Source organism: Leptodactylus fuscus, chromosome 7 (assembly GCF_031893055.1).
Source record: "Leptodactylus fuscus isolate aLepFus1 chromosome 7, aLepFus1.hap2, whole genome shotgun sequence".
Lineage (NCBI taxonomy): Eukaryota > Metazoa > Chordata > Amphibia > Anura > Leptodactylidae > Leptodactylus > Leptodactylus fuscus.
The window spans coordinates 92753533-92774227 of record NC_134271.1 but is presented as its reverse complement, the minus strand read 5'-3'; the positions used below and the strand labels follow the sequence as shown (position 1 = coordinate 92774227).

Below are 20695 nucleotides of genomic sequence, written 5' to 3'. Positions count from 1 at the left end.
TCCTGATGTCCCCATCCTGTACTTATTGGGTAATAGATTGTCATGGCGTCCCTTAATATCCTCTCCTGGAATGTGAGGGGTATGGGTAACCCGCGTAAACGCTCCACTATCTTTTCCCAAATCCGACAGATTAACCCCCATATTTTGTGTTTCCAGGAGACCCACCTGGTGTCGGAAAACTCTGGTTGGCTGCGGAAACCATGGGTTCAATGGGCGGCTCACTCCATGCATACTTCCTTCTCCAGGGGGGTGTCTGTTTTGGTGCACCGTAGCCTGAGGTGGGAGCCGGGTGTGGTAGAGAGGGATCCTGAGGGGCGATATGTGTATGTTCAAGCATGGATTGACTCGACCTTGTATGTAATACTGGGTGTGTATTTGCCCCCTGCATCGGATCTTTCTGTGCTTCAAACAGCGGCCCAGTTTGTGTCCAGATTTCCTGGGGCAGTGGTTCTTTGTTTGGGTGACTTTAATAAAGTGATGAATGGTGCCCTGGACCGGTTTTATACTGGCTCAGATCCTCCGCCCTCCTCCCGTCCCACTCCCATGGCCAGGTTGGTCCAGGAGTTGGGATGGCGGGACCTGTGGAGGATGCTGTCTCCCGACTCTAGAGTCTTCTCCTGTCATTCAGCCCATAGACATGCCCTGTCCCGCATTGATTATGCCTTTGGGAATGTTAAAACGTGTTCTATCCTGCAGTCGGCATCTTATTTACCCAGGGCAGTTTCAGACCACTCTCCTTTACTAGTTACGTTAAATCATGGGGACACTGTTAGGACACACCAGAGCAGCCGCATACACCCCTTCTGGCTCAAATTGTTTTTGCCAAACGATAGGATACCCGATCAGTTGCAAGTTTTCCTGGAGGTTAACTCCCCGGCTGCCCCTCCACCCCTTCTCTGGGAGACCACCAAGGCATACCTCAGAGGCTGTATTAAATCCTCTATTTCTTTCATTCAGAGGGAATCCTCACAGCTGGAGACTAGCTTAGCTACTCAGTGTACCTCCTTAGAGGCGGCCTATGTTGCCAATCCAACTGATGAGACTAGATCCCAGTGGCTAAATGCTGGTAGACAGTATTTACATGTATTGCATGACAAAGCACGTAGATCCATGTTCTTTAATAAACAGAGATTCTTTGAACTGGGTAATCAATCGAGTAGTTTGCTAGCCCATTTGGTGCATCAGAATACGGCCTCCCCTGCCATTCTCCGTGTGCGTTCAGCCACGGGTGACATTATTTCTAATAGCCAGGGCATCCGTGATAGATTTCACCAGTATTATGGTGAGTTATATTGCTCCAAACTTGGGGCTAGTGATCAAGAGCTGTCTGTTTACCTGGACTCCATCCCCTTTCCCACCTTATCTGCTGAACAGCGTGCTTTTTTGGACTCCCCCTTCACGTTGGAGGAGTTGACGGAGGCGCTGTCCGGCATGGCAACGGGGAAATCTCCGGGCCCAGATGGCATTCCTGTAGAGGTGTATTCCCAGTATCGGGATATGCTTCTCCCCGTGCTGTTGGAATGTTTTAAGTCCGCCTTTGATGGCCGCAGTCTCCCGGCATCCTTTTATGATGCTACCATTATATTGCTGCTTAAACCAGACAAGGACCCGCTGGATTGCGGCTCATATAGACCTATTAGCCTGTTGAATATTGATTACAAGCTTTTGGCCAAAATGCTGGCCAATAGGCTTAATACGGTAGTCCTTGATTTGATCCATCCGGACCAAACTGGATTTATGCCGGGAAAATCCACATCTGATAATCTCCGGCGCGTCCAGGTGGTGACCCAGATTGGTTCGGTCTCTCCTGAGGATTGGGCGATTGCTTCCTTAGACGCAACCAAAGCCTTTGACTCGGTCGAATGGCCCTTCCTCTTGGGTTCCTTGCGTAGATTTGGTTTTGGTGATGGCTTCATTACTTGGGTATCCCTTTTGTATCACTCTCCCAGAGCAGCGCTATCCATTAATGGTTCGCTGTCCTCGTATTTTTCATTGGGTAGAGGCACGCGACAGGGCTGTCCACTTTCGCCGCTGCTGTTTGCCTTAGCTATAGAGCCCCTGGCCATACTTCTTCGGAGGGATCCTGTTTATCAGGGAATAATTATTGGTCCCCGAGAGGAAAGAGTCGCGCTTTATGCCGACGACCTCCTCCTTTTTTTGAATCAACCCTCTATATCATTGCCCCGTGCCATGGAGCTAATAGAGATATTTGGCAATTACTCAGGTTTGCGCACTAACTGGGCCAAATCTTCTTATATGCGTATTGGTCGTGCCTCAGCGGCAGTGGAGGGGGGAGTGATGTGTGGGCTGCCAGTAGTCTCCTCTTGCAAATACCTTGGCATAGTGCTCTCTAGAGACCATAAACGGTTCCTAGATCTGAATGTATTCCCACTCCTTCCCCATTTTAGAATTAAGTTTCACACATGGGCTGCGCTGCCTCTGTCGGTGGCGGGTCGGATCAATTTAATTAAAATGATTGTCTTGCCCAAGTGCTTATACGTGTTGAGCCACTCAGCTGTACTTGTGCCTCTCCGATTCTTTAAGCAGCTAGACTCCCTAATGATATCCTTTGTGTGGGGCCATTCCAGATCCAAATTGAAATTGTCTGCTCTCCAGAGACCGAAACAGCTTGGTGGTGCATCTCTTCCCGACCTGTTCCTCTACTATTTAGCTAGCCAACTTCGATTTCTCAAATCTTGGCTTTCCCCGGAGCCTCTACGAGGCCCTGAGGCGCATTTGGCTCATCACCTGGAATTGCGTATCCTATGGCCGGTGTTGGACCACCCTCAGCTGTTCAGAGGCAAGCTCTTACCCTTACATGCTTTGGCGGCGCGGGTCTGGAAACAGGCCCGGGCAGTATCGTCCTATTCTGACGCACCTGCGGAGACCCCCCTGTGGGATAATCCTAGCTTACCCGACCTTTACAAGTTGCCCGATGCTCAATCCTGGTCTCGTTATGGGGTGTCCTTTCTGTCGGATTTATATGTGCAGGGAGTCTTCGTCACATTTGATTCTCTGCAGGTATCCCATGAGATTCCCCGCCATCAATTCTTCCGATTCCTCCAAATACGCCATGCCCTTTCCTCTATATTCCCTACCCAGCCTAGTGCTATTTCTGTGTATCCACTGATTGGTGTGCTACGCTCTCAGGGCCCAGGAGGTCTGATTTCGGTCCTTTACGAGCATCTGATTCACGCGAAAGTGTCCCTGACCGAGGCCCCGGCCCTGTCCCGCTGGCGCACCAATATTCCTGAGCTAACAGATGAGACGTTTCAGGATATTTTGGAATCTCCCCTGTATGTTTCGCCCTCAGCTAACAATAAGCTGATCCAAATTTTCATTTTGCATCAGTGCTACTTGACCCCTGCCCGTCTTTACAAGATGGGTCGATTGCCGGGCCCGAACTGCCTTCGGTGTCCGCATCCTCGAGCGGACTTCTGGCACATGATGTGGACCTGTTCAGTTGTGCAGACCTTCTGGAGAGGGGTGGTTGATCTCCTGATAGACGTCCTCGATCGCCCTGTCCCGTTTTCCCCTGAAGTTTGTTTATTTGGTGTATTGGATGAGGAGTTGTGGCAGCATCACACCCGGATTTTTCTTCGGGAATGTCTGTTCTATGCCAGGAAGGCCATCGCCCTGCGGTGGATGGCCCCGCGCCCCCCATCAGTATCTCAATGGCGGAGGCTGGTCAATTCTATTCTTCCATTTAACCAGATTATATATAAAGGTAGGGGCTGCCCCCAAAAATTCACCAAGGTGTGGGGAGCATGGTGTGATTCTCCTAATACCCAACACTCTGCCTCCTCGATGCGCTCAGCACTAGGCGCCTTCACATAGTAAGATGGTTACCCACCGGATGATGCTGTACTCCCCCTTGTCTGGACTGCTTTACTCTCTGTTCCGTCTTTTGTAGGCGGGGTGGGTTTAGCCTGGGTCGGGATGGCGGTGTGGTGGATCTTTGTTTGTTTAGACTTTTTTCCTTTTCATTGTATTTTATTTTGTATGTTTTGATTATGTGTACTCCTGAGTGTATTGTTTCATTGTTACATCTTTTTCAATAAAACGAGTTTAAACATGAAAGCCAATACTCTGTACACATTGAGGAGCAAAGGGAAAGAATAGATGTGCAGGATTTCACAGAAAGGAGCCAAAATGTATTCTGCAAGTTTATTTAGCAAGTATGAGACAATATTTATTAGTGTCTCAAATGCTGCCAAAAAATCTGAAGTTGTTTGGAGATTGGGCATCAGAGGAGTAAATTGGGCCCCTTAAGCATTAGGATTTCTTACTCTGCTGCCTCAGTCACCCCCTTTAAGGCAAGGAATGATGGTTTGATAGTTTTAGCGATAAGACGGTGACACACGGGCAAGGAGGGCAGACAGCAGCAGCCACAGATCAACAGGTTTAAGTCCTTCCCCTGCTCTGGCCGTTCCCTGAGCTGCTTTATCCCTAAGCTTTATCTCTTTAGCCTCAGATCCTTTAACTAATGTCATTCTTTATATATAGGACTCCATGTCAGAGTCCTTTCCATTTATTTTCCCAGGCTCCATAGAATTCACTTTTATATGCTCTGGGCCATATGTCAAGCATTAATGCAGAAAATGCCTTCAGGTCATATCCTCTTAAAAGATTAGTTTTAATGGCAAAACAAATGTCATCTCCATAGTTTCGTGTACTAATAGTCTGCAGTCATTTACACCCTTCCGGCAGCTACTCAAAAGGTAGGGAATTGTTCGCCTACTATACAGAAAATAATTCTACAATTATATTTATTGGCAATACAGTTCTTCGGGGGTGGGGTGGAGTGGGTCCTGAGTTCAACACCATATGGCAACTACACCGCAGCTCAGGGCCTACGGGGGGAGCAGCCCAACAGCACCGCTGTGGCCAAGCTGAGTTCCCTAGGCTCTGTGCCCCACCACCCACAGACACAGCAGTGATGGCTGCCCTGCAACATCGCACCATGGGAATGGTCTCGGTCATAAGACTGAGAGCTAGTAAGTAGAACCATGTGCACTCTCCTGCTAATAAAAATCACCTTTGCCATGTAAAATAATTCAATGTGGACGATACATAGCCTTGAAAATGCATAGAGGAGCTGCATATTAATTGGAAAGTTTCATGAGGGAGAATCTGAGCTGAGGTTGCACTTGAAATTGATCTGTACTTGCATGTGATTTATATAGTTTGACATTCAAATGACTTCACATTCATCTTATTTGTTTAGTGCTCTTTGCTTTGTCATCTGATCAGTATCTGAAATCAAGGGTTAACCCATTCAGGACCCAACCATTTTACTTTTTGCTTTTTCATTTTTTACCTCCTACTTTCCAAAAGCTGTATCGGGGCTTTGTTTTTTGTGGGACTAATTGTATTTCCTAATGGCACTATTTATTATTACATACAAAGTGCTGCAAATCTGGAGAAAATCAGAATTTGATGGAATTGTGTGTGTGGGGGGGGACTATTTATTTTGCGATCAGTAATGATCACAGTGATACCAAATTTATATTGTTTTAATACCTTTAAAACAACGCTCTGCATTCTGATATTTTGCCATTTGTAGACTATTATATTTCTATGACTGTAGCTACGTTTTAAAACATAAGAGCTATAAAACTCACCGTTATTGAACAGAATAAGGCTGAGGCACAAAACACAGCGTTTTGTGGGGGGTTTTTTTGTTTGTTTTTTTCCCCTCTATACAGCTGCTCAGTATATCATATGAAATATTAAATGATACCATTAGGAAGTACAAAAGAAGAGCCATACTACCAGTATGTGTAATAAAGGATTTTGGAAGGCAGAGCCTGAAAAAGAATAACAGAAAAGTGTATTAAATATTACGCTGGAGATGAGAAGGCTCCTTTCATGTGGACAAATATATTTATGTCCATTATCAACTATATCCAATGAAAAAAGGCTGACTGTCATGTGCTTCTGTGAGATAACAGCAGAACAGGAACTACCCTCCCAGCCACAACTATTTCACAGACATAATCTTCCTCCCACAATGCCTTTAAATGATCTGTACTTGCATGTGATTTATATAGTTTGATATTCAAATGACTTCATTCATCTTAAAGAGGACCTTTCATCAGATTGGGCACAGGCACTTCCATATACTGCTGGAAAGCCGACAGTGCGCTGAATTCAGCGCACTGTCGGCTTTCCCGATCTGTGCCCCGGCTAAAGCGCTATCGGTCCTGGTACTCCAGGTAATCCACAATACTTCATAGGAATTATACTGCATGCATAATAAAAAAGAAACAAAAAACACACACACTTCTATATTTCTTCACTATTTTTTTTTTATTTTTTTTCTATTTATCTATTTTAGAGAGCGATAAAATCCCTGTGATGAGAGGGCAGTGGTTCATCGATGGGACATGGCAACCCCTCGATGAAGACGAGAGCAACTTGATTGAACAGGAACATCTCGCCTGTTTCAGGGGTCATCAGACGCACGACAACTTTGACCTGGAAGTGGCAAAGCCAGTGGACCACAAGGATGGTGAGTCTGTTATTTGTTTGACTCTTATTACATTTCCAAAATCAACTTGGCTGACTTTAAATTATTTATTTTTACTTATTGTTCATACATATACAATTTGGACCCTATGTAATATCAAAATACACTCATTGACATAAAAATTCACCCAGATCGAAATGCTGCATTGCATCAAAACATTGCATACAATTATATCTGAGGCAGATATGTAAACGATTTCAGGTGTGGTCTAATGAGGCACGGGGTCTTGCCAGAAGAGGCTGTGAAAGTGCTTTCCTCATTGCCCTATAGAAAGAATCTCAGAGGCCACTTTTTGGTAGTGTACCTCTGTGAGATAGTTTGCCCATTTTGGACAGTTGATTGATAATAGGGCTTGGCAATTATGACCTAAATCAAAATAGCGATTAATTGGGCATTTTACCTCCATTATGAATAATGGCAGTTATTTAGGCTATGCCTCTTACGGTATGTGTATGTCTTGGGCAAACCTCTCAAGATTGGTTTTTGTAAGGTTTGCCCTCTACTTTTGTACGGACCAAACACAGCCTAACTGAAACTGCTATTATGCTGTAGGGTGTTAAAAGACCTCAGAGTATAATTAGTGAAGGCCCAGGGGAGGTGAATGAACATTTAGAAAGAAAAAAAAAATTGTTGCCCACCTCTCCTGGGCTCCAGTACCACTCCCTTCTGGCTGATGTCAGGTGCCACTGAGGCCTGTGTTCAGGTCATGGGTCATGCAGGGTCATGACTCTTGCATCTACTTGTCAGGATGGCACATGACCCGCTGAAGAGTGAGTAAAACAGATTTTTATTTATTTATTTATGTTTGATCACCTCCCCTCTGCCTATTGTACGCTGTGGTTTGAGGCGACCTCAGTATAATAATGGCAATTCCAATTCGAAAGTACTCGGTCTGTAGGAAACTGTAGGTTTTGTTATTGTGATGACCAAACCTAAATAACAGAAGTGAACGAAATCAATTTGGTTATCCTGGTTGATTTTCAGTTATTTTTCGATTAATCACCCAGCTCTAACTGAGAGAATCAGACTGTCCATTTTGATGAATTGCCCATCATCTAGGCCATTCTGAAGTGGCTGTTAAGTGTTGGAAGCAGTGGTTCTATGAGGGTATGTACCCTCTGTGATCAGGCTCCAAACTGCCAAGACTACAATGAGGAGCTCCCACAGTTTCCTTGTCCACCATCCAGAAACAGCATCTTTCTTACTTACCCCTGTCTCTGCCCAGACCCACTTCCAGGAGCTTAGCAGGAGTATATTTGGCGTCACAGCACCCATTAGAGTCATTATTACCCTGCCATTGACAGCCAGCTACCATTGCTTCATTTGCAGTGAAGTCTTTAAAGGGATCCTATCACTCAGACACAATTTTTTGTAGGTACCATGTCGGAATAGCCTTAAGAAAGGCTATTCGTCTCCTACCTTTCGTCGTCTTCTCCGCGCCGCCGTTCGCCTACAGTCCTGTTTCTTTTCGGTATGTAAATGAGCTCTCTCGCAGCACTGAGGGTGGGCCCCAGCTCTCAAACAGCACTGGGGGCGTCCCCATTGCTGCGAGAGAACTCTATCTAGCACCGCCTCCTCTTTTTCAGCAGAGGCATCTTCAGCCTCTTCTTCCGGCAGTGGCTTGTAACTTCTAAGGCCTCGGACCTACATATATAACCATTACATTCACACATGTAAAACTTAATTTGATTCCAACAACTCCTACTTGATGTGGGTTTTGTGTTTTTGTCAATGAGTGTATATTCACACAAATTTAATATAGCCACATAAATTGACCAGTGCTTAGCGATTATAAAATTTTGATTTTACACATGCAAAAATATTAAAGTAAAGCTTCTAGTACTTGATTTAAGATTTTCAGCCCAGTTCTTTTACATTTTAAGTAATTATAATTTTTTTTTTTTTTTTTGCTAATCACACATCTTTCATGCTCTAAATCTCTATTCTTTACCCCAATCTCCAATCTAATGGCTTTTCTGCTGTTTCAGAACTGTACTTCCTAGAATGCACTGCCAGCCAAAGGCTCATGACATGCTGAAAGTTTTGTTCTGCTACAGCTTGTTGGTGTTGATCAATTTTCTAAACTGTATGGCTTTGGTCTCTTTCTAGTTTTTGAAGGCTGATAGTGTTCATTTGGTAGCAGATGTGCCTTGTATTACAGCTCAGTTCCATTCCCTGGGATCAGATGGAGCTATAGAAGACTATAGTACATGCATAGCTGCTACCGTATGTACAGAGCCTACATGATGACTAATGTAGGGGACACCTAGCTCATTGGAATAACCCAACCCCAGTTGGGGTGCCAGAAGTCCGACTTCAACCAATTTGATATTGAAGGCATAGTCAAAGGACTGTAGACTAGGAGAACCCTTTTTAATATTTGCTTCTGATTTTTACAAATGCTGCTATTCATTATATCTCATATCTTGGTTTTCATCTATTCTACCTCCTCTAAGGTATCTTGTGCGTCACTAGGAACTAACTTCTGTAACTAACTCTTGCCAAGCAAAGTCTTCGTTACCTACATATTATTTATATGGCACTGTGTTGATATTCACTATATTGGGGTATTACAGCCAATAACAATTAGGGTACAGACGAGTGATAAATTATATATGGCCTAAAAATTCTGCCCACCCTTTGTAGCCAGTGACTACAGACTTGTCTTTACGATCTGAGGAATATTGGCAGTTGATGGCTGGGCAGGATTTGCCACAATCTATGTGTCCATACCCTTATCGCCTATCCATAAAACAGAGGTAATTAGTGGTGGGCTGACCCCTGGCACAACACCCATCGTCAGGGTTGTACGAAGGACTTACTGCCACCGTATGCAGCTTATTTTAAACTTCCGTCCTGTTGCAGAGAGTTGGTTCATACCCCTACTTATATATCCATCGTCACATGTCACAAGAACTTTTTTTAAAAAATTTAGACCCTGTTTAATATGGGGCAGCAGGTCAGACGCCACTTGTAGCCCCATTCGTATCAGTAGGGACTGTTGTAAATAGCCAGGTAAGCACTCGGCCACCTATGGCAGTTTGACCTCCTGTCTCAATCCAATACACACCAGTTCTTCTGATTTGTGGGGGTCCCAGCAGTGGATAGGAAATAACTTGCTGTGGTTAAACATCTTCAGTTAAACCTATAAAGATGGAAAGTGGTTGATGAAGCTGAAGATTCTTTCCTGAATTATCAAAGACTTAGGCTATAACAACAATGACATGCAGCAAGAGGACTGATATTATTCTATGTGGACTCAGTGTTAATTCACTCCATCTTTGGTACTACTGGCTGTACACATAAGACCGATGTGCTCAAGCTAGATGAATATTGTGTGTGTTGACAGAACAATCTGTTTCGACTAATGGAATTGCGCCCCATCTATTGCTACAGATGGAGACCTTGATGTGCATTTTCATTAGTTGTTATTGATTAGACACCACAGTTGTAGCAAATAATCAATAATCACCCAAGAAAGTCCATATCCAACAATGCCATAGGGAAAATCCTACCAATTGTTGGTTATCTTGCAAGTCACATATTCCTCAGTAATAAGCAGTGCCCAGATTGTGAAACACTGACCCACATATGACCAGCTTTAGATATGGTATTCTTTATACAGACTTTACATGGCACGAGGAGGTAAAACGTGACAATGTTATGTAAGATTTGACATGCATGCTACATAATGATTTTGCTTTGCTTTCTCATTGTTCTAATACTGTGATTCTGAGAAGTTTTCCATTGAAAGTCAAAGTAAAGTTACCTGTCTTCACTTTGCTAGTTATCTACCACCTTGCTCCCTTCTCCCTTCCTTTCCTGTTCAATTGGAGAGGATATAACGAGAGCACAGGCGCCCCATGTGCTAAAAGAAAGCGATATGAAGGTACGGTAACTGAGCTACTCCTTGTAGAAGAATCTCTGGCTTTAGGTGCTCTCACTAGAGGAGCCGGCTCTTAGTAGAGTAGTGTAGATATGTCCTATCGCGCTCTTTGCTGATCCAGAGGCAACCATCATCTTTCCTCAATGTCTTTTTCTATTTTTTTTTCCCAACCAGATGAAGCTACGTTTTTAGTAATTATTTGTTCAGACCGCACATGACATGCAAAATGTTTGGCAATTTTGAACACTTCCTTTACTACAAATCTAGTACCAGGTTGCAGTGGCCTGGAGTGATACCTTGGGCTTAAGGCACCCCTGATTAGTAGTATTGCAGTTAGCAGTGCGTAGTCCCCTCTGCTGTATGCAGTCTATTGATTAACCCCATACTGGAATATTTCTGGCTTCTTTGCGGGTTGTCTGTGACAGCTACAGCTGTGGCCTTTCCATATTGGTTATAGTTTTGCTCAGCTGGTGACTTCCTACAAAGTATAGATATCCTTTATGTATTTCATAAAGTTATGGTATATCACCAGGACCCCCAATGATCCTGAGAAGACTCATTTAATTTGAACAGAACAACCAACTCCTTTATTTCCCAACAGCCTGACTCCAACTACTTCATAAATGGCTGACGGCCATGGGCAGATCTTTCTGATTCACAAAAAAGCCAGTGAATTGAATTCCTATAAAATGAAATATGCTGCAAGCAATATATCTAATAATTATACAATATTGATAATTGTATAATGTAAAATCATTTTATTTTGAAGATGATCAGTCCTGCCCCAAAGTTGAAACCCCACCAATGATATGGCATAGCGTTGTCTTGGTGTGTAGGCATTACCTCTAATGGCATCTCGTAGACCTTGGAAATCTATTTTTCATCTCAGCGTTTCTCTTTGTATCACATTGTGTCCTTTTTTTTTTTTTTTTTTTTTTTTTTTTTTTTTCTTTTGCGCTCTGGTTTGGTCACCTTTTTTCTTTATTAAATGGATGATAACCGCTTTCTGCTCAATAGACTCTAAATGTAATTGCTATCACCCACTTAGCCAAAGCTTTGCACAAAACGCTGTCCTTTTAGACTTTCTTCTGTTTCCTACTTGCTCTTGACGTTCTTACTGCAGATCTGGAGATAGCTCTGACAGTCTTAAGTTTCACAATGAAGTGTCTGCTCATGACTTATAGTGATTTTGTATAAAGGTCATCTTTTCTCAAGGACACTGGACCTTCAGGGACCTTATTTATGTTGAATCTTTAATAGAACTAATATAATTGATTCTACATATACGGGTAGTTTCCATTGTATTTTAGGCTGATAGTTGTAGTTTACAAGCCACAGGTTGTAGTCCACTGGTCTTCAGAATGCATACCATTAGCTATAGCAGGTATTTCTTCTCTTCATTTATCTTTAGGCTGTATTCACACAGAGTAACGCCAGGCGTTTTTTGTGTGTTTTTTGCACTTAACGCCGCGTAGCGCCTCATTAACGCCGCGTATACGCAGCGTTAACGCTGTGCTATTTTGCGGTGGCGTTGCCCGGCGTTAACGCGGCGCTACGTGGCGTTAACACGGCGCTATGTGCAAAAAGCACACAAAAAACGCCTGGCGTTACTCTGTGTGAATACAGCCTAAGGGTGCATTCACACTACGTAACGCCGGGCGTGTATGAGAGCCGTACACGCCGGCGTTACAGCAGACTGCCGAACACTTCCCATTCACTTCAATGGGAGCGCTCGTAACAGCGGCGTTTACGAGCGCTCCCATTGAAGTGAATGGGAAGTGTTCGGCAGTCTGCCGTAATGCCGGCGTGTACGGCTCTCATACACGCCCGGCGTTACGTAGTCTGAATGCACCCTTAAGGAGTATTCTCATTTTATAAAGTAATGGTATATTGTTTTTTTCCGGGACCCCACTACTCTGGAGGGGCACCAGCACTGGTATAACACTGCATCACCACCTTCTATGATTTCTCTTTACAGCTGCTCCCAAACTACCCTGAACTGTGCCAGGAGCTGCAGCCTAGTGACCTACCATAACTTTACAAAATGGTAGTACCCTCTTTTAGGTCACTTACAGGCAAATAAATTAATTAAAAAAAACAAAAAAAAATAAAACAGTAATTCCCATATTGTAGTTTCCTGTTAATATATAGACATAAGTGTTGAGTAAGAGTTTTTAGGTAGTTGCACACTGCAGGTTCTTCCATATTCTGAATGGAAAGGAACATGGCAATATAGTTTTTTTTTTTTTTTTTTGTATTTTTTGTTGCTATTTGACCCAGTAAAGAGGTTTGCTGTCTTACTGTTTTTCTTGCATTCTGCAGCTGTCCACAGTTTAAAGTTAAGCCGCAGCCACGTGGACTGGCATAGTGTGGATGAAGTCTATCTCTACAGCGATGCAACTACTTCTAAAATCGCACGGACTGTTACCCAAAAGCTGGGATTCTCAAAGGGTAAGCTCACCTGTGCTTCCACCTGCCCTCAGCTGGCATCTCTCTTTTTAAAAAGGTACACATGGCAAATGATGGCACACTATTATTTATCTACTAACCTCTGCCCGCAACTTTGTCTGCGGGTTGTTGGAGTGGATGATCCGCCTATATTCAGCAATTTGCTGCTGTCAATGAGCCGCCTGCTCCGACGTTTGACTCTGACCACTTCCTAGCAACAATCTTGGCCACCTGGTGTGTCAGAATCTGTATGCCTCCCCATTCTCATGAATGGAGATAATTTCAGTTCCATCCACGTAGAGTCCACTGTGCAGGAGAAAATGCACAGACTGATCTAATGAAAGAGTTAGAGTAACTTCACTTGTGGCAGAGGTGTTGAAGGCATTTCTGACTGTTCCATTCATCTAAAGGGATTACAGATATTCATTCATTCATATGTATTTTCCAGTTGTGGAAATGTGTACTCAGCACTGTTAGTATCTAGAGATGAGTGAACATTATTCGAAACAGCCGTTTCGAATAGCACGCTCCCATAGAAATGAATGGACGTACCCGGCACGCGGGGGGTTAAGCGGCCGGCCGCCGGCAAAGTCAGTGTGCCGGCTGCTTCCATTCATCTCTATGGGAGTGTGCTATTCAAAACGGCTGTTTCAAATAGTGTTCACTCATCTCTATTAGTATCCTTTTTTTATTTATTTATTTTTTTAAATTGTAACTCATTTGTTTTTTTTGCAGCTTCAAGCAGTGGCACCAGGCTCCATAGAGGTTATGTAGAAGAAGCTACATTTGAGGACAAGCCTGTCGACACAACCCACATAGTTTTTGTTGTTCACGGTATTGGACAGAAGATGGATCAAGGAAGAATTATCAAAAACACAGCAATGTAATTTTTTTGTTTTAGGTTTTTTTTTTTTTTTTTTGATCTGACCTTTTTGCCAAACTTGTGTATAGTTTAGAGATTAGTGAATTGTTGTCTGTTAAACCAAGCTGACTCATACACAGCTATGCAAGTCTATAGAATACAATAGGACAACAAATGTAACATACATTACTCTTAACTTCTATAAAGGGAAAGCTGAATCCTTACAAATTATTTCCGAGATAAATCCGAAGTGTGACCGATCACTTGACAACTTGTTGAATTGGCAAATTTAAATTGGATGATGAATTTTAGTCTAGTCTTCCTGTTTGCGTGATCTTGGGCTTTATACCTATCTGTGTATGGTTACAGGATGAGAGAGACTGCAAGAAAGATTGAAGAGAAGCATTTTTCCAATCAGACTTCAGAGCATGTTGAGTTCCTTCCTGTGGAATGGCGATCCAAGCTTGCTCTGGACGGAGGTAACCTGAGGTTCTCATAGTAAGAGAAGGGAAACTGGCTTTTAGTAGTATTTGTATTACTGCTTGATTTGGGGTTGTCATCTCTTCTGTACTTGACATTCAGTCATTCTGTGACCTCAAATAAACCTGTTATTGCTACCATGGCAACTCCAGAATAAGCAGCACACGTATAAGCTTCACTACACCTTTTCATATATATATATATATATATATATATATATATATATATATATATATATATATATATATATATATTTTATTTTTTTTTCTTTTTAAAAAGATTTACAAAAACGGATCACCAAAAAATAGAGAAAAAAACTGAAAAAATCGATCTCTCATAAATAATATATAATAACTATCCTAGATGACCTTTTTTATAGTTAGATGTTTAAAAGGAAAGATGCCATTGTTATTTAGCATTCTTTCATGTTGAGAATAGCAATTCACCCCGGTTATTATTCACTCAGTGTCCAGGCAGGTGTCGGATTTCTAGCTATGAACTGTTTCCAATATTGCTGCATACAAAATGCTGTTGATCACCAGCCTTGTTACTGGAGGGACACTATAAAAATAGACAGGAGTGATCAGTTCATAAGTCTGCTCCCAGAAAATAAACCCTGACCCTACCACAGCTCCATCATATATGAATCATATGCCCCTCCTACAATCCCGCCAACATTTATTTATCCCACTGGAATAAGACCTTTCCAATCTCCTTAGTGTAAGATGCACCTTTTTTATCTTGTATCCCTTATTGCAGACTAATACAGGGAAAATTGTAGCCCTTGCTCCTTGTAGCAAGCCAAATTTTAGATTTAATTGTTTATTTTCTGGTGGTTTCTGAGAGCAGGATGTAATAGTGGGGGAGAAGTGGAGCGCTATCATGTTTGGATTCATGTAATTTGGAACAAGAGTAAAAAGATTGTAAATCCTGACAGTGAGTCCAGTTTACCCCGATCACATTCAATGATTGACGGCTAACCAGCTTCTTCTAGGGCATATAATCCAAATTGACCGGGTTTGTGCAGTGGTTAGAAACCTGCCAAAGTGGTCTGGAAAAGGGCAGTTGGTGAATTGGTGACAGGATCATGTGCATCAGAAGATCACTGATATGAATGGGCAATGAAGGCTAGCCCATTTGTTCTGATCTCAATGAAGAGCTACTGAAACACAAATTTCTGTGCACGTTAGAGGTTACAGGCAAAAACTGTATTTTTTTTCATATAGGATAGAAAAAAAATCCTACTTCCGTGTCCCCGATGCTTTAGTGTCCTCCTAGCATGAGCCAGTCCTGCTGCTCAGCTGTCTTCTTGAAGTGAAATTCCTCGCCAGTTGTGATGTCCCAGGTTCTTGCCACTGATTGGCCTCAGGAAGTCGTGACGTCCCATGTCCTTCGCTGAGGCTGCTGATTGGCCTCAGTGGTCACGTGCGGTGGGGAATTCCACCGGAACACAACAACAAGCTGGGAGGCACTGGGGACTGATGAGTGTGGTTTTATTTTGGGGGGAGGGGTTACCTCCTCTGACCTATTAAAAAAAAATATATATATATATATATATATATATATATATATATATATATATATATATATATATATATATATATATATATATATATATATATATATTATATATATATATATATATATATATATATATATATAAAAAAATTTTTTTTTTTTTTTTGCCCGGACAATCTCTAACTTTCACAGCTATTCAGCAGCTCTTCATAGGGATCAGAACAAATGGGCTAGCCTTCGTTGCCCATTCATATCAGTGATCCTGTGATGCTCATGATCCTGTCGCCAATTCACCAACTGCTTGCTTTATATGGTATGGGGCTACATGATTGAGTAGCACAAAATGGTTTGAATATTATGGTTGTATGTGTTATAAGCGACTCAGCCCCCACTCCTATTCACGTTATTGGAGTCACTGGCGATGGCCAAGGGCTGTCCTTTGGCTCTTTCCATCACTCCCATTAAAGTGACTGGAGGTGGGATCACCCACTTTTGCTGAAGCTACATTAATTGGGCTTAAAAAGCTCTTTTTCTTACCAGGGAGACCCAAACCGATCAGCAGTTTATCCTGTCTCCTATAGACAGAGGATAAATATGTTCTGTGACTTAACCTCTTTAGCGCTGGCTGCAAGGGTTTGAGGATGGCTAATCTATGTGATTTGCATGATATGAGAAGTAATTTACTAGTAAAAATTATCTTCCTTGTGTAGATACAGTAGATTCCATTACACCAGATAAGGTACGTGGAATTCGGGACATGCTAAACAGCAGCGCAATGGACATTATGTACTATACCAGCCCCCTTTACAGAGATGAGGTAAGTGATATAGTGACAAAATCTGAATGGAAATCTTATACACTTGGCTTCTGTTTATGTCGCTATGGCAAAGTCGTTAAACATTTTGTAGTTTCTAAAGATTTTATAGAATACCTGAGATGGTTTATTGAGTCGATTATTTCCCTCTAGATTTCAGTAACAGCTTTTGTCTTCCTGGTCTCCATAACATTGAGGTTGTGACTTTTTTTTTGGGGGGGGGGGGTTTCCCACAGTAAAGCATATTGTTGCCATACAAATACATACCAAGCTAGTAACTGTAAACTAGGATTTTGTCCTTGTGTGTTGTTGCTGTATCTGGATATAGACTATATGTTCAAGTAATGGGATATACTTTTTCATCATTGAAGGGGTTGTTCAAGTTAACTAGAAATCCCTACACTAATCTAAACTCCCTCCTTCTCTCTAAATAACACAATTTATCAAAAATGGATAGTTACCCATATCCCTGTGGCAGTCATGTGACCACTCCAGGGACACTTTCTGATTATCCCGATTTCTGGAAACAGATAATCACTGCTACTCCCAACACCCCCCCCCCCCAACACCCCCTCAAATTATACTTGCCCTCCTGGCTTCTTCTGGCTAGATGGCTCCTCCTCTGTAATGATACTGTCTGTGCGTCCACGCATGTGCAGTAGAGGTGGATCATTGCTACAGGAGAAGACTGAATCAGTAGAGGAGGAGGAGGAAGGGTTGTATCGCAGGAAGAAGCATGGAGGGTAAGTATATAATATGGGCCAGGGGTTGGGCTGAGTAGGTAGGGAAGGGCGGAATAGTTAGACAGGGAGGGGGAGTGAGGAAGGAGGTGGAATTAAGGTGAGAGAAGTTAGTGAGAAAGTTACATAGCAGGAAGCTGAAGCTAGTAAACAAAAGCAGGAGATCTCGGAGACACCCAGAAAGCGCTCAAAATATGGATAAAGGTATATGGGTGCATTTATTAACCCATTAGTAGCACTAACAGACATTTATAAAAAATGTAAAAAAAAATTTTGTTCAGAAAATCCTTTTAAATTCTGATGTTTCATTGCCAACAGTGTATAAAATCCAGCCCTTCGCCATGCAGTCTGTCTTTAGAAACATTTGTGAAATAGTGACTTGTTTTAAAGAGATCACTGAACTAAAAGTTGACAACACTTTGATAATTCGGTATCTGCAGAGTTCCAACGCCCCCACACCAGACATTACCTCCCACACAAAAATTGTACATCAGAAACTTCATGGGATGAGTTTCCATGGCTGAGCAACTTCATGCCTAATATCACAAAACACAATGCCAACTGTTGCATGAAGTATTGTAATGCACTACAGCTACTCTGGGGCAGTGGAAATGTGTCCTTTACAGTGATAATTCACATTTCTTTATCTGGTAGTCTGGTGTAGTCGGGGCTTGGAAAATACCAGGAGAATGTTTCCTGCCTGACTGCATTATGCCAATTGTAAAATTTGGTGGCGGAGGGATAATTCTGAGGGGCTGTTCAAACCAAGTTTGTCATTCAGATACCCTATTAATCTCTTATTTGTGATTTATTTTTATTTATTTTTTTTTTGATATGTGAAATAAATGTGCTTCCTGACACCCTCTGTTGGTACTGTTGTACCTATTATGTTACTGAGGGTCAGGTGTTGCATGAATGTGGCACAGAGGAGGTGCTGGACTGGGATTTGTCTTCCACGTTCTAATTTTCTACAACAGTGCTGACATTCATTACATGGGCAGTATAATAAGTGGACTGGAACGCCTATGTCAGTGATGTTTGCTCTTGTTCTGCTAGTTGGCCAAAAACAATGCAGTTTCTTATTAAAGAGTATCAGTATCACCAGCCAGCCTTGTAACTCATCAATTATTGAGCATTTAGCATCAGCTGCCAGAAAACACCGCTGAGTCACATAGACCTTGTAAGGCTGCTAAAACGTGTTACGTGGCACCCACTTTGTTGGCTGGTGATGTTTGATGTTAAACTGGCCATTCACATAAGAACCATTAACTTAACCGTCTTCCTTCACTCACACTCAGTTCCACTAAATTGACAGTAGATGAATTGAGATAAGTGGCTGTCAGACAACTATGGTCTAATTTACCTTGTGGGAAACAGATTGGGTTAAATTTAAGCCATTTTCCCCTCCTGACTAGAGACATCAGTGCATAGGCAGGTTGTATTCATACATATTAGAGCATTAGCAAGACTCTATTCAGCAAATTCTGGTTATATTGATAAAAGTAGTATGTACAGCAAGCTAATGGATCTAAAATAAGAAATTATGCAGCTTTTCCAATAGTCTTGATTCCAATAGTACTAATGTTTTGTGTAAACAGCTCAGATGCAGATCTGTGATTCCATGGTTATAGATTGAAATTCCCATGTATAAACTGACCCTTCCATTTACCCCATCTACTGTCTAGGTCTATAAGACTAATATATTGTAAGGTTATTCCCATCTCTGCAAATTGTTGCCAAGATGCCTGAAGGATCTTGCTGGGCAGGCTGTTCCATGTCTATATAAGCATTCATACATGATCAGTTTTTCTACTACAATTATGCCTGCAGCACATTTTATATTTGTGTCTCAGGCTGTGGGCCTGTAAAATAAGAAACGGTCTGCCCCCTCTCCCCTTTCAATTGCTAGTACTACTTACATTGTTAGTTTCTTTACATGCAATTCTGCCAGGAGTAACTGTAAAATAGCAAAGAAAAACCCAAGAGAACGTGATATATTAGAAGCTTGGGGTCACCAGTGTTGATTCTAATGTTACCCGTTGGGGGGGCAGTCATTTTCATTATGGATAGCACTTAGTTTTGAGATTCATGCGGCTATATAATATTTATAGAAATGAGGAACCGATAGTCCATCTACTCTCTTATGAAAATACATGACATGACGTTGTATATGCGGCCTCTTATAGGCTCAAATAAAGTTAAATATCCGTTTTCAGGGAAGCAGAGGACAGTGGGGTTGGGAGGGTGTGAAAAAAATATAGGACACTGGGTAAGGTATCTGTTTTAAGAGTGGACACTGGCTATCCAAGAAAGGGTAGGACAATGCCATACAACCGGGTCCTCGAGATTTGTTATTAAAATTACACCATTCCACTTAAAGCTTGTACCCAGCGAGTTACATAGAAGCAGTCTTGATTTTGAAGGTGACTATGAACAGAATCTCTAGTAACAGCAAATTAGTGAGAAATAAGACCCCTATTGGCAGCAGCTTTAGAGAGATTTTTCAGCCACAAAATGGCAATATTTTAAAATTTATTTTTATCTTGGACATGAGACTAATTTGTCTGAAAATGTCTTTTCATTTATACTATTAAATAGGACTTGGGGAATTAGGTGAGCAATGCTACTTTGCACTGTTTGCATAATTGCCATAGAGGCGAATGGGAACAGTGGCTACGGCTTGGTACAGCTGATCTACACTGTTTCCATAGCACTGCTCAGCTCTTTCTAGAATCCTCAACCTGTCAAGCCTAGGCAGCAATTTGCCAACATGGGAAAAGCCTTTAATGTAGTGTGTTTAGTGATTACGCTAAATAACTTCTGATATATGTTTTTAATAGTAACTTATATGTAATACAGGTTGTCATAAATTGCTGTGTATCTCTTGCTTTAATATCCCTGCTTCTCTGCAGTATTGTGCAAATCAAGATTGTTGGACTCTTGAATATGTCTGCTTTTTTTGTTTTGGACAGTTAGTGAAAGGATTACAGCAGGAGCTGAACCGTTTATACAACTTGTTCTGCTCCCGGAACCCAGACTTTGAGGACAGAGGTGGCAAAGTGTCCATTGTGTCCCACTCCTTGGGATGTGTGATTACATATGATATCATGACTGGGTGGAATCCAGTCCATGTCTATGAACAGATGGACCAAGATGAGGAGCCTGAGGCCCAGTGGATTAGCTATGAAGAACAGCATCTCCTTCGAGAGCTTTTCCTGACCAAACAACGGTATGTAGAATTGTTGATAGAATTTATTTGTGAGCGGTTTTAGTATTCAGAAGAAGCTCCAAGATAATGTCATTGTGTTTTCAATAAGTCACGCAGGCTGGAGATTCATGTGATCACGTTAGACTTGGCTCATTGGCTGCAAGGAATCTCAGAGGCGTGAGGGTTTGCATGTTGAGATGTTCACTA

The 20695-nt window shown here is 42.1% G+C and overlaps 1 protein-coding gene across 2 annotated transcripts in view; it reads left to right on the top strand.

The window, feature by feature from the left end:
* Window positions 1-20695, top strand: part of DDHD1 (DDHD domain containing 1) — a 38913-nt gene that overhangs the window by 7375 nt on the left and 10843 nt on the right. Inside the window, exons 2-8 of one of the 2 annotated variants that reach the window (XM_075282471.1) lie at window positions 6341-6514; window positions 10320-10421; window positions 12741-12869; window positions 13602-13749; window positions 14098-14207; window positions 16437-16543; window positions 20253-20509. In XM_075282471.1, coding sequence (XP_075138572.1) covers window positions 6341-6514; window positions 10320-10421; window positions 12741-12869; window positions 13602-13749; window positions 14098-14207; window positions 16437-16543; window positions 20253-20509 — 1027 coding nt within the window. The remainder of the gene's footprint in view (window positions 1-6340; window positions 6515-10319; window positions 10422-12740; window positions 12870-13601; window positions 13750-14097; window positions 14208-16436; window positions 16544-20252; window positions 20510-20695) is intronic. The other variant, XM_075282472.1, reaches the window with a different exon arrangement.